Consider the following 13,673-nt stretch of genomic DNA (forward strand, 5'->3'; position numbering starts at 1 on the left):
ATAATCATGTTATCAACAGTGGACCTCTCCATCATAGGAACACAAACATAACAGAAACATTGTTTTTTGTTTTTAACAAAATTAAGTTTTACTCTACTATATATCTCAACATTTATCATTAAGATTCCTTTATAGTTTTTTGGTATTTTTGGTAAAAAAAATTCTTACTTAACTATTGCCAATAAACAAAAGAAAAATTTGATATTCCAAAACAAAAAAAAACTTTACTTTACATAACTTAATTATACATTCAAATTTTTTGTAGTCCCATTTGTTAGATATATTATTTCCTACATTTTGGTATTGCACATATCTAATATTTTGCTACAAGTATTTTGTTAAAAAGTTATAATATAATTTTTACTCTAACGGATATGAAATACAAAATAATCAATTTGAGAAAAAATCTAAATAAATCTCAATATATTAAGCTCCATAGTATATTTTCTATATTATTCAACCCACGCAACGCGTGGGACTCATTCTAATGATATGATATGATATATGTTCTCCAGATAGATTAAACTTTAAACTTAAAATCAATCCACCAGATTCAAACAAAAACCCAAACCTCATAAAAAGTAAAGTAGAGAAATTCTTTTAAATACCATTAAAAATGTTTTTTTTCCAACAATACCACATTGAAGTCTTTTTCCTCAAAAATACCACAAAAGTTTTTTTTTCCAAAATTACCATAAACACAAAAATAGATTTCTAAGGATGTAGAATTTTTTTTTTTTAGGTTTGGGTTGACACATTTAGTTTTAGGATATAGTTGTATTTAAAATTTAGAAATTAGTTTTTAGTATTAGAACTTTAGTTCAGTTATGTGGTATTTTTGAAAAAAAAATATATTTTAGTGGTATTTTTAGGGAAAAAAAACTAAATTGTGGTATTTTTGTGGTATTTATGATAATTGGCCAAAATTTATTGTGTTATGTCGGTTACTTCTTTTCTGAACATTACTTGTACCGTATAACACTTGCTAAACGTAACGTATTATATATTAATTGAAGCCAGTTTCTTCGGGAAAAAATTAACACCCAAACAAGATTCCAAAGTAAAAGAAAATTCTTTGAGTTGGTTTCTTCTAAGCGTCATATATAAAATCAATCAAGTAAGACTCATGAGGGATTTCTATAAATCAATGCTATGCCCTACTCTATGTATACTCTCTGTTGCTTGACCTAACATGATAGGTTATTACAACTTGCTTACACTGTTAAAGAGTTATAATAAGGTTATGTTTGTTGATGTTCCTATTAGCCCTTCCCTCATAATGCGCATAGCAGCTTCATTCGTGAACTTCCTTGCAAAAAGAAAGCACGGGACTGGTCTTGAATCCGCCTTACACCATTCAGTTCGAGATTCAGACTCATAATAGACATGGTCTATTTTCTGCCCCCAAGAAAAGAACGAGAACGACAAAATTACTCAAAGATCTATTTGGTTGTGATTTTGATCACTAGTAGAGAAAGATTTATGTACCTTTATTTCTTTAATTTCCTCAGGGCCAGAGTTTTCAAATGTGAAAGTGACGGGATGCCAAGATTTGGCTTCATATTTTGTAGCCGAAACGTTCCATACAGTATATGTCACCGTTCGTCGTTCCATTTCACTCTCTAGTCCTTGCATCTGAAAATATCAGTTTGGAATACATAACCAATATGGGATTTATATAAGATTGAAACAAAAATGGGAGAGATTATTATCAGAGAGGATTACCGTAAGCAATGTTTGCACATAGTGTTCATCGGGGATGCAGTTGCGCCGTTTCTGTTTCTGAGTTCACATCAATCGTAAAGAAATCCAGACCATTAGATTATGAAAAGAAAGAGGTAAATCAATGGAGAGAAGTGTTCATATATACACTCTTGAGATTGTTACAAAAAATCAACGTAATCGATTCAGGCTGCTAATAAATGAAAAATACCAACTTCGAAGTATCACTTACAAGAAACAACAATGCCTCATTGGTACCTAATGGTGGACATCTCTGCAAATCGAAAGAGAAATCAACAAACATTCTATTGTTTCTTCAGCAAAAAAGAATATATTCTGACATTAGGATTGACATTAGGACGATAAAATATATTCTGAGGTTTCACTTAGAACTAGTTGAACATAATGAAACTAAATAGTTACCTTGCAGAATTTCTTAAAAACCGGGAATACAATACCATCATTTACAATGACCTCTGCATGACTTCTGATCAAAGCTATCCACTGCAATAGATAAAACTAGGATGAGATTATAAACTTCATGAACTGCAAAAGGAACCTCTTGTCCCTCACAACCTGATGCTTCAAAAATCTTGGTAAGCAATCAAAGTCAGTAATGTTGGTTTCATAAGCATGACAATGAAGATAGTACCTGGGATCCTTTTCGCCATTTCTCTTCAGGTATGACAGGAGACATTTTCACACTGTACCGTGTCTCTTTAGTATGAAGAAAACTGCAAATAGAAAGCAATAAACATAGTTATCACTCAGGCCATATATGTCAAGTCTGAAGTACTAAAGAAACCTCATAAAAATTCAGAGTTGCATATATACCTATCCACAAAACTCCTCGGCGAAGAGATAAGATATCTATATATATAGCCAAAGTCATATAACGGAGCACATCTGCAAAACAGTCGGAAGCAAAGTGAAATTAATGTGCAGTTCAGCAAGCAAAAGGGAACTCAATGGAGTAATGCTGAAAGAACCGTCACACCGCACCTGTCAGAGAGAAGAACAAATCTTTGATTTGACTGATCCTCTAAAGCAGAAGCAAACAACAATCTTTCAGCTGCAATCATGCTTGATTCTCCCCATACTACCTATATAATAAACACACTCATCCTAAGTTTTTCAATTCAATCCACTCTTAATCCTTAAGAACAGTTCTAAAAAATGAAGACTCACCTTAATGCTATTGTTCAATTGGCGATTATAGAAATACTTAGATCGCGTAGTGTCTTCATTAAACACGAAACCAGGTAACGAATGTACATAGATTGAGAAATTAGCATGATCCACACCCTACACAAATTCACCAGAATCAGCAATTTTGAATTTATAAGAGTTCAATTAAAAGACTTGGTCTCATACTACGAGTTGGACCTTGAAGAAACTATCCCACATAAAATCAAGAGGGAGATCACGGCGAGCTAAGAAAAGGAAAGCGAGCTTGGGACGAAGATCGCCGGAGTATTCACGGAGCGGGGTGGTGATGGTGGTGGTACGAGATCTCGCGACGGAGAGCGGCAATGTCGAGACGGAATGTATTTGGATCCTTAAGAGAGCGAAAAGGCAAAGCGCGGCGGAGAAAACGATAACGAGCTTCCATCCAAGCCAAACGACGCCGCCGCGACGTGACGACGGAGGCTGAATCTGCGGCTGTGGTTTCCTCGTCATTGTCGTAGTAGTACCTCGATCATTCGAGTCTCTCACTGTCTTCTCTCTCTCTTTAAGGGTTTTGTGAAGTCAAATTAAAAAAGTTCAGAAGAAACTGAAACTGAATCATTTGGAATTAAAACATTTTTTTCTTTTGATTTGAGAGAAGAAGAAAGAAAGGTAGACGAAGATGGTTAGTTAGAGACGGTATAAACCTTCTGTAAACGACGTCGTAAGGCGCGTACACGTTTGAGTTTAGTGGGGTCTACGTTAATATGAAAACACTACTTTATAATATGTTAGTATGTTATTTACAATTTGACTAAGAATATTAATTATTCAATACATTAAATGTATCTATTTTCTTTCTAAACAAATAGAAAATATTCAACGTTGAGGATTAATGTACATTTTAGTATAAGGTAACATTAATTTAAAATTGAAAATAACCAAAAAAAAAAGTCAAAACAGAGTGTCTACGGCTACACATTTTATGATGTTACAATATCTCAACCTTTTCATTTTCTCTTCAAAAGAAGATTACATCAAATATTCATCTGCCAAAAAAACCTAATGGCCTCCTCCAATTCAAAAAGTTACATCAAAATACCCATTTGAAAAAAGGAATCATTGGTTTCAAGAGACGCATGTTACATATATGCATCACAACAGCAAAAGCCAACTACAAATAGCCATGGCTTTACAATCATCCTACAAAAAAAATCTGCTGTCAATCCTACAACAACAACAAAGCCATAGAGAAGCTTTTTTAGTTGAGATCTGCCAATAATGTCTCCACTTCTTTCAAAGCTTGTTCCACTGCGTAGATCACCATTTTCTTTATCTGTTTTTCACATGGCAAAGATTCAAAGAAGATTAAAACAATTAAAGAAAATCCAAAGTTAGAAATCACCGCAAAAGACTCACCTCAAGCTTGTCTTCTCTAGCTTTGTGGTTCTTAGGGAGTTGTCGAAACTCATCAGTCAAACGGAGACACTCATCTATGTTCTCTGGGGAAACAAAGTCAACAGCTACCTTTGTGCACGACTGTTCCAAATCAACATTAAAATATTGTTATATAAGTTACAATGATAGTTTACAAGACAAGAATCATTCAAACAATAACCTTGAGATTCCGAACTTGATGAGGACAACCAGCGGGAATAAACACTGCTTCTCCTAACTTTTGCACAAATGTCCATGGCTCAATCCCTTATATTCAAAGAACACCAATCAAAACAAACATATGAATATAACGTTGGGAAGTCACAGTTATTACAGTTACAAGTAAACCATACCAAATTCCGCCTTGAGTTTTCTTTTGTGCTCCACGGTCAAGAAACAATATTGGTCATGTATAGGATGATACACCTAACAAAAAGAATCCTATCAGCCAAAATAACCTACTAGAGAGACTCAGAAATGAAACGTTTCGCAGATTATTTAATATATTTGCTAACCTTTTTCACACGAGAGCAAAAAGTATGTCTGAATTCTTTGCAATGCTTCCTTAGATACTCTTCAAGCTTAGGAACATCTTCTCTTCTAAATATGTCCCAAAGTGCACCTCCAATTTCATCATGATACCCATTCTCATAACTCACAATCTCTTTTCCCTCTGAACCATTTTGCTCCTGAAGCTCTTTCTCATTCTGTTGCTTGTGTTTCTGTTTCAGAGCTTCGATTGCAGCTCGTTGCTCCTCAGTTATTGTTACTTCAGCCGTATGCATCAGAATATTAACCTACAAACCATAAAAAACCGTTATATACTTTCTAAACACCACAAGCTTCTATTAAACATTGTGTAACAATTCTGAAATCTTACTGCATCTGACATATCACAGTGAAGCTTAGTGACTGAATCGCCTCTACCAAGCTCATCTGAAGTCCCATATGCAATGTAGGTTTTTGGACCAAGATCTGGTTTAAGGATTCCTTCGGGAAGTTTTGTAGCAATGTTGAGGATTCCGGATCTAGGATCGCTATATTCTTGGAACGGTAATGCTGAAATGAACTCATCGCAGTGACGAGGTAAAAGGTTTTCAAACTTGTCTGAAGGAGGCCAATCCTTAAGCTTCAGCATCTCAGGCCAGAAGTTAGCATATGTTCTTCCTTTGCTGTATCCTTCAAAGAAACATCGAGTATCGATCTTCACCTGAAATAATACGAAACAAGATGAGCTACGGAACCTCTAAAACCACCTTTAAAAAACGTTATAAGAAATGAGTTTTTACCTCACAGTTAGCTAAACAATCGATAGCTTTGACATCAGACATGTTAGTGCTAGTTGGTGAATCAACATTCTCACATAAAGCCCGCCACATCACCATTGGCTCCCAGCTTAAACCAGCTGTGATGTCAAGAGCGTTTCGAACGATCACTGGTTCACCTTTGGACCAATGCTCTTGGAAATGTAGAAGCTCTTCTTGCATCAGGACATCAAAAGAATCAGGAGAGTAAAGGTAATTGTCATTGGATCCGTCCCTCGAAGCTGCCTTCCTCTTCATACTCTCCTCCAAATCTGAAGAACATCTACAATATGACTTTGTCGGATCCATAATATAAGAGGCTAAGAATGTTTCTGCCTTATGCTCCAAATTTGACATCCAAGTCACTGGTAGGATTCTCTTAAGCTCCAACACAGATTCACTGCAACCGCCTAGCTCTTTTGGCGCACAGGGTATGCTTCCATTTTCATCAGCATTCCACTTAATGGATGTAATATTATTAGTTTCATCCTCAGAAAAAGAAGAAGAGCTTGGTTCTGCATCTTCGCCATGCATATATCTGCTCCCTTTATTCTCGAATTGTAGCTTGACTTCCGGGCGTTGTGAAAGCCCTCCTCCACGGATCTCTTCGCAACAATTCAGACAAAGCTCATAAGAGCACTTTGTACAGCTTCTATGCAAGTCGACAATTGAAGTTGCACAGTGATTACTACAGCAAAAAATAACAAGTGAGTAATATATGAAATAGATAACAATGTCATGTAACTATTCAAACACATGCAAAAAGGATGATACTTACCAGAAGACGCGCTCTTCATTTGAGCATAGAGACTCGGATATATCAACTTGTGAAGCCACTACTCCTATATAGAACAAATCAATTACGTTATCCTGTAGCAAGAAAAAATCTTGTGTTAGTAGTAGAGGAAGATAACTATATACCTTGAACCTTTGCCTCGGTTTGGATTTCTTGATCTTGTGCTTTGCAAAACCTTTTCAGGAAAGGAAGCATTGATACAATCAAGTATTGAAGATGATAAAATCTTTCGTCGTTGTTGAGCTTTCTCTTTGATGTCTGTAAGACAAACAGATCATATGGGGATACACTCATGAAAAACCAATCATATTGAGAATTCTCAATTATGAATCCTTTGGTAAGAATACAATCATACCTCGATTAATCCACTCGAATGCAAACATGAGGAGCAATTGCAAGTTCTGCGGCAAAAGGGACATTTGTCTATGACATCATCCTTGGTCATATGGGGATACCTGTGACAAACCGCAAGATTTGTATAAACGATACTGAAGCACACAGACAGAAGAAAGAATGTAACAAAACTTTAGGACATAAAAACTAACCACTTCTTTATACATGGAAGACAGTACAACCTCTCTTCACAAAAAGTGCAAACGAAGAGATATCTTTTTTCCCCTTGAGAGCATTGATGGCAAATTGCAAGATCTCCCAAATCTGCCTGTGGAGGAGAAGGAAAAAAAGAAACATGATTTTCAGACAAAAAGTAGTTGAGTAAAGTTTCCATCACACACATCATGTGTTCTGGTTGTGTATAGAAGAACAAATATGTTTACCTTAAGATTCCTTGTCATGCTTCTGCAGTCATTCCAATACTCAATTTTCAGATGAGAATCCAAGAGTTCAGAGTCAGAACGCGAACTGGAAGCGCTAACAACATCTATCTCGTTACCAAGAAACCAAACATCTGCAATATCCGAATTCTTGCTCCTGCTACGAGATGTTGCCTTGGTGAAAGGAACAACTTGGAGTTTTTGTTCAAGATTCTTCTTTTCATCATCAACAACTTCTTCTACTACTACTTCTTCTTTAGCTTTCCTTTTGACAGAGCTCCTCTGCTTCTTCTCTTTCTCCTCACATTCATCATCACCACCACCACTGCCTACTCGTCTCTTCTTTCTTGAAGATTTCGCTTTGAACTCATCAGCTTTAGAGCGTTTCCGTGTTTTGTTAGACACTCGCTTCACACATTCCACACTACTCTCTTCTTCTAAATCTGATGAGCCACTGCTGAGACTCGTCGCCTTTGAAATCTCCTTCACACCATTGTTCACTCCATTAGCAGTTACTACACTCTTCATAATTCTCAATTTCACCTGCAAAAACCAATGTCAATAACAGAAAAAAAAATAGACTCAGATTATAGGATTAGCCTTAAAAAAAACCGGAAAAAGGATTCTACACCGAAGTCTCCAAGATTATATAGGTTTCTCCCACACATTACGAAATGGATAATATCAAATTAGTATACAGTTCTAAAACCCTAACAATCACAAAAACAAAACCAGATAGAGAGATTAAGTCGAGTGAAGGGAACAAAGGGTATTGGGGTAATATTAAAAGAAAACACAGAACTTTTTTTTTTTTTGAAGAACTCGAAACATAAATATCGGATTCAAGATAACAAGAAATGAGAATTTTAAACGACAGAAACCAAAAAAAAAAAAGGAGGAGTCTTGGGAACAGAGTCAGAGAGTATAGAGAGAGTAGCATCACCTTTTCCGAATACTGATAAAAGCTTTTCAAACAAGAGATTTATTCATCTACTCAAATTCAGTCGACATCACATAACGAAGCGAAACGCATTCAGAATTTTCTGATTCATCAGTGAAACGTAAAGGATATGTTCGAAAACGTTCTTTAAAAAGAGTTTCTCTGAGGAATAGAAGAAAAAAAAAAGAAGTTTAATTAGTCAAAGAAGAAGAAGGAAGGAAGGAAGAAGAAGAAGAAGAAGAAGAAGAAGCGATTCTAAAAAGTAGCTAAAGCGACTGATTCGTATTACCGTACGTTCTCGGATTATGAGTGGAACCACGCGCGCGCGTGTCGATTTTTTAGAACCCCACGAAGCCACTGATTCGTTCTCCGTCACATCCACCCAAAGCTTTTTTTTACTGAAACTTAATTACTCATCGAAATACACACAATATGGATAAAATCTTATGCATAATTGCAGTTTTTTTATAAGTAAAGATTTTTTCTAAAGCTGCTTTTAATATGATATCAATCATAGGTGTAATTTTAGGCTGTCTAATCCTGTAAATAATACACAGATATATGTTAATAATGTTGAATATAAAGAAATATATTTTTCTTTGATAATTTTTTTTCAACCAAATTTTTTTTTTTCTTTATATGTGTGTGTATAAATAAGAAAAGATGGAAATAAACTACTCCACCAGTCACTTTCCTATATTTATGAGAGTAATTTACTCAATTTTGCATTTATTATTATGGTGGTCAGATTTTTTTTTTAAAATTGTTAGCATTTAAAGAGAAATAAATACTAGTATAACCATTTTTGCTAAAAAAAAAATATTATACTCTACAATACAGTGTTGACTCTTATCTTCTTCATCTTTTTTTTTTGTTAGTGTTGACTTATCAAAAGAAACTAAAATGTTGTGTTTTTTTTTTTTGTATAAAAAAACAACGCATAGATTCGGAACTTTGTGAGTAGTTTATCTACTAAAAATAGAAACTAAATTCCGAACCTGTTCGGTATTGACAGATGTGTGATACACTTCTATGGTTGAGGCGTTGGGCTAATAAGGATATAGATTCCTTTTAGCACTGATTTGTTTTTCCTCAACAAGACAACAATTGTCACAAACATATCTAGTTCCAATGGGATTTCGAGAAAAACTATATATTTTAAAAAATATTTAATTTTAAACATACTCAAAAGTCAGAACCAAAAATACTCTCATAATATACAAAATCTGACTAAATAAAACAAAAAATATTCCCAACATGTTACTTCCAATCTCTTTATATACTGTATAAAGGTATAAAACCCAAGCCCGGTTTAAGTGAATCAGTGGGGGTCTCTCTTTAACACTTTGAAGGTGGTGAACGCGAGGAACCGCGGCTAACATGGCTAGCCGCCGGAGTATTTAGCCGTGACTGACGTTTCGTTGGCACAGTAACACACTCATCATCCGAATCCTCCACGCAATAACTGGATATATCATCAAACCGACTGTCTTCATAGTGGTCGTCTCTGAAAACCGGATGAATATATGCTTTCTGAAGATACGGTTTCAGATTAAAGTTTGGTTCTCTAGCTTTTTCCAATGTATCTTTGACCATTGCGTCCTGTAAACCACACCATATGATATACAGATATAGTTAACCAAAATCAGCCACATAGAACCAAATAGAGTTTACTTAACGGATGACAAGACCTTGGTTTGAGTAAAATTGTCTACTAACCTTCAAAGGGTGACGCAGGAATGCTGGTTCGTACCGGCCTTTGCAGAACCGGTGAAAGAAAAATGTGAGGATCGGTAAGACGAGGAGGAAAGGCGTGGACTGAGCGGCTCCTTTAGTGCTCAGTAGTCCCATCAAAAGGACTTGCGAGATGATCAATGCTGCTATTATACGTCCATGAACATCTGGCCAGAACCTAGCCCCGCTTTCATATTCCTGATTGTACACATTTATGATCTGCAATAAGCCATAATCAGCAAAACAAGAAAGTTCAAGAAGTAGAGAAGAAGTATTTTGTGTGATTCTGTTATAGCTCTCTTGACAGCTAAAAAGATCAAGAAGACAAAACTTAACACTTTATCCGTTTAGTTGAAAGCAATCTTGAAGATGTTAACAGAAGAAGCAGTGTTTATTAACTAACCTGATGACGAAATACGAGGTAGGCCAATGCGAAGAAGACTATAATAAACGGGAGTAGAACCGGAGTCACAGGGGCATAGACAAGACCGAGGAGGAAGTAGAGTTGAATCCGAGGCTCTGTCGCATGATAATTGATCTGTCCAGGGTTCATTGCTTCTTCTCTATCCTTTTCAGTTTTCACCAAGAAGAAGTTCTTTATATGGAAAAAGATGAGAGGTTTCAGCCTCAGAATCTCCCCTGCAACACCCGCCCAACCGTCCACCATTATATATGTGATAAAAAACGTTGCTTTAATCGGTATGGCGACTCCAACCGTCCTAGGAATCCTGACAAGTGCAACAAAAATACATAAGCTCAACAATCTATATAACATTCCCCCAAGAGGCATAGAGAAAAGGGAGAGTGCTTACTGATTTGCGGATTGTTTGAGGAAGGAATCGAGCTGTTCAAATGCAGAGCCAGCGATTATGCTTCCAAAGAAGACATTGACGAGATTAAACATGTAATATCGAGAAGCCGCTCTTCTCTCTAACGATGATAGCGATACAAACCCTTCGAACTTGGACATTACCATCAAAATGCTTGGCAGAAATATTAGAAAGAGCTTTAACACAATACCCGGTACAAAACCTTGGATAAACGATTTAACAAGGTCACTGCAAAAAACATTGCATATTTAAACATCTAAGTAGACAAGGAGTGGTGAGACAGAGACAGACAGAGACAGAGAGGGAAACATTACTTCTCGACGAGGGTTTTGAGGAATGGAGCATGTTTCTCGATGCCTTCGATGCTTGCTAAGGATTGAACAAAGGCTATAGGAATCATGAAGAAGAAAGTGAGGAAGAAGAATGCAATGTGCATTATAAGTCTTCTTACTGTCAAAGAGACATAAGGTATGGCGAGGTTCGACCAAAACACTTCTCTTGCCTCGGGAGCCCATTCAGTTAACCATTCGGTCGGATCACTCGACTGTTGAGTCTGTGCACAAACCGCAGCACCCCACCGTGTTTTAAAAGAAACAAAAGCTGCTGGCATTATGCTCGAGTCATCTTTCTTTACTTTCTTCCTTTCCTCCAATATCTAATCAAGAGAAGCTAGGTCAGGTTTGATTATTTTCAACTGAGAGAGAGGTGTTGTAGCAAGAAATGAGAAGACAAATGATACTCACTTGCTCGTTTAATTTCTCGATTTCAGCTATATAATGATCGATTGCGTCAACACTTTTGCCCCATAGCCCGAGAAAACCCGTCTGGTTCCCCAAATAAGACAGCATAAGACAGTTTAGAGACAAAGAGACAAGCTTATTTTAAGTTTGTGTCTAAGACCACTCAGTTACCTTTATCTTTGGTCTTTGTTCCTGGTTCCTTAGATACTTCAATTGGTAATAGTCAAGCCAGTTCTGCGTGCTCTTCTTCTGCTCCACTAATGCTGCCAAATCGTTTGCATTATACACAACCTGGAAAAATCAAGTTGTAAGATTTAAACACAACATGGGAAAAAAAGACTGATTCTTTATAAGTAATGAATGTGCTTATAACCTGATGTGTAAGATAATGGTCTGGATGGTTAACTAGAAAGAAATGTTCCACACACTCACTAATGGACTCGTCTGGGTCTGCTGGTACGTTCCTAACCAAAACCTGGGAAAGCAAACTGGATCGATCAGTCCAAGGTTATAACATCAGGAAACAAAACTGATTCGTGATCATATATAATAGCTTTACCGTGAACTGATCAGGTCGCCGTTGCTCGTTCTGGAGAAATGCCAAACGCATAGCGGCTACTTTCTCATACTCTTTCATTAGAACATAGCAAGTCCAGAATGTAAAGGCGTAAGCCATCACCAGGTGAGCCCAAAACCTTCAAAAAAAACACAAACTTTTAAAGACATAGAAAGAAGAATCAGAATGAGATTTTTTAGGATAATTTTGCAGACCTGTCTGAACCACGTTCGATGTTCGAGATGGATAACTTATCAATATCACTAGATGTTACATTACGAAGCTTCGCTAGTTGCAGACCTTCACTAGTCCAATTAACAGGTACAAGAATCGACCACGCAAGTAAAGCAATGGGGACAAAGATCTTAAGCCTGAAAAAAAAAACAGAGAAAACAACAATAAGTCTTAAAGCAACAACCTTTCAGAATCAAATTAACAAAAAAGATGAGTACCCAATCAAGTAAATCCTCAAGTAGACAGCAGAATCCAAACCAGCATGATCAATAAGCTCAGGCTCAGGCATCTTAAGAGCAGCGGGCATCCAGTTCAAGAACCGTAGGTAAGAGCCTAAGTTGACATTGACAAACTTGCTGACAAGAGCACCAGAATGCAAAGGGCTGCTTCTAATACCTTTGAGATACCATTTAGGGAAATAAACCCTGTCGTTGAAAGGTTGAATCCTCAAGATTGCAAATGCTAAAAGGAAGATGATGGCTGTGAGTATGTTGATCGCTGCTGCTAATCCAATATCACCTAGAGTTGCCATCTCTTATCTTTCTTTAACTCTTTAGCTCACAAATCTAATAATCACCGTTTGGAATTCAAACGCTTCTTTACCTGCAAAATCGATTCAAAATGTAAACCCTTTGAAATCACAAAAGCTTTTCACCTACAAAAAAAATCACTGAAAAGGCGTGTTTGTGTATTTATTAAAGCAGGAAAATGTAATTAATATGGAAATTTATATTTATAAAGATTTTTTAAGAAAATGGTAAACCAATGAAATCTTTTTGAGAAAGGAAGAGGATAAGGAGGAATTGGTGAAGAGAACATATGCATAGAGCATTTGTAAAAAGATAGAACTTTTATCTCTACATTCTTGGAATAACATCACTCATTAATAATTATATTAAAAAAATGAGAAAATAGAATCAAAATCTCTAAGAGAGACCCAAAACCCAGAAAAAAAAAATTGTATTTTTAATTTTTGTTGTTGGAGTAACGTCTCTTTCTGACAAGAAAATACACTTTTTCCTAAAATTTCTGTATAAGCAATCTAACTAATAGTATTAGTTTACTTAAAATACCAAATTGAAGAAGGAGAAGAAAAAAAATGTAAAAGGACAAAACTAGAAAACCAAATTAAAGAAGCAAGGGGATACCTTGGATTTGTCACTGTTTTATTCAGAAGCTTGAGAAAAGCATTCACCAAACTCTTCAGAGAACAGAGAGAGAGATCGGTTTGGTTCTTTACACATAAACCAAAAAAAAAAAAAGAGTAAAAGAACAAATAGAGACGCTGTGTAAAAAACGCTGAAAGAACACGGATCAGGAATAATAATAAAGTGAGGACGAGGAAGAAGAAGATGAAGACACTTTAAAAACAAAAATAATGTAACTCCAAAAAGCTCTCTTTTTAATTTATTTATTTTTGGTTGTTGTTGATTAGCGCAT

The 13,673-nt window shown here is 36.0% G+C and overlaps 3 protein-coding genes across 4 annotated transcripts; all 3 read right to left on the bottom strand.

Moving 5' to 3' along the window:
• On the bottom strand, positions 983-3,540 carry LOC104755457. The gene is made up of 10 exons (XM_010477841.1): positions 3,109-3,540; positions 2,911-3,027; positions 2,725-2,825; positions 2,557-2,628; positions 2,375-2,456; positions 2,146-2,226; positions 1,955-1,996; positions 1,726-1,782; positions 1,489-1,635; positions 983-1,398 (listed from the first exon to the last, which is right to left on the bottom strand). The coding sequence occupies exons 1-10, from the start codon at positions 3,400-3,402 to the stop codon at positions 1,231-1,233; spliced, it is 1,161 nt and encodes a 386-aa protein (XP_010476143.1). The 5' UTR covers positions 3,403-3,540; the 3' UTR covers positions 983-1,230.
• LOC104755458 (lysine-specific demethylase JMJ25) lies at positions 3,932-8,354 on the bottom strand. The gene is made up of 13 exons (XM_010477843.2): positions 8,143-8,354; positions 7,203-7,742; positions 6,972-7,087; positions 6,782-6,881; positions 6,552-6,684; positions 6,409-6,472; positions 5,616-6,318; positions 5,207-5,536; positions 4,842-5,123; positions 4,680-4,752; positions 4,508-4,593; positions 4,309-4,428; positions 3,932-4,225 (listed from the first exon to the last, which is right to left on the bottom strand). Exons 2-13 carry the CDS (start codon positions 7,725-7,727, stop codon positions 4,151-4,153), a joined length of 2,607 nt encoding a protein of 868 aa, XP_010476145.1. The 5' UTR covers positions 7,728-7,742; positions 8,143-8,354; the 3' UTR covers positions 3,932-4,150.
• On the bottom strand, positions 9,277-13,591 carry LOC104755459 (CSC1-like protein At1g11960). 2 transcript variants are annotated; one of them, XM_010477844.2, is made up of 12 exons: positions 13,382-13,591; positions 12,452-12,836; positions 12,215-12,370; positions 12,003-12,138; positions 11,817-11,918; positions 11,615-11,734; positions 11,447-11,527; positions 11,018-11,358; positions 10,686-10,931; positions 10,277-10,601; positions 9,859-10,092; positions 9,277-9,741 (listed from the first exon to the last, which is right to left on the bottom strand). In XM_010477844.2, exons 2-12 carry the CDS (start codon positions 12,763-12,765, stop codon positions 9,478-9,480), a joined length of 2,319 nt encoding a protein of 772 aa, XP_010476146.1. In that variant the 5' UTR covers positions 12,766-12,836; positions 13,382-13,591; the 3' UTR covers positions 9,277-9,477. The 2 variants fall into 2 exon arrangements, with proteins under 2 accessions (XP_010476146.1, XP_019095334.1); XM_019239789.1 differs by lacking the exon at positions 13,382-13,591 and having other exon boundaries at positions 12,452-13,103.

Source organism: Camelina sativa, chromosome 17 (genome assembly GCF_000633955.1).
Source record: "Camelina sativa cultivar DH55 chromosome 17, Cs, whole genome shotgun sequence".
NCBI classification, from domain to species: Eukaryota; Viridiplantae; Streptophyta; class Magnoliopsida; order Brassicales; family Brassicaceae; genus Camelina; species Camelina sativa.

Bases quoted from the DNA above. Each gene is read 5' to 3' on its own strand.
- LOC104755457 (XM_010477841.1), bottom strand. From the start codon at position 3,402: ATGACGAGGAAACCACAGCCGCAGATTCAGCCTCCGTCGTCACGTCGC. The intron at 3,028-3,108 runs GTCCAACTCGTA...GAATTTGTGTAG, and splicing joins TGTGGGATAGTTTCTTCAAG to GGTGTGGATCATGCTAATTT. The intron at 2,629-2,724 runs GTGCGGTGTGAC...ACTGTTTTGCAG, and splicing joins TTTGTTCTTCTCTCTGACAG to ATGTGCTCCGTTATATGACT.
- LOC104755458 (XM_010477843.2), bottom strand. From the start codon at position 7,727: ATGAAGAGTGTAGTAACTGCTAATGGAGTGAACAATGGTGTGAAGGAG. The intron at 6,685-6,781 runs GTATGATTGTAT...TTTGTCTTACAG, and splicing joins ATTCGAGTGGATTAATCGAG to ACATCAAAGAGAAAGCTCAA. The intron at 5,124-5,206 runs GTAAGATTTCAG...TATGGTTTGTAG, and splicing joins ACTGTGATATGTCAGATGCA to GTTAATATTCTGATGCATAC.
- LOC104755459 (XM_010477844.2), bottom strand. From the start codon at position 12,765: ATGGCAACTCTAGGTGATATTGGATTAGCAGCAGCGATCAACATACTC. The intron at 11,359-11,446 runs GTGAGTATCATT...TCTCTTGATTAG, and splicing joins TCGAGAAATTAAACGAGCAA to ATATTGGAGGAAAGGAAGAA. The intron at 10,932-11,017 runs GTAATGTTTCCC...TGTTTTTTGCAG, and splicing joins CTCAAAACCCTCGTCGAGAA to TGACCTTGTTAAATCGTTTA.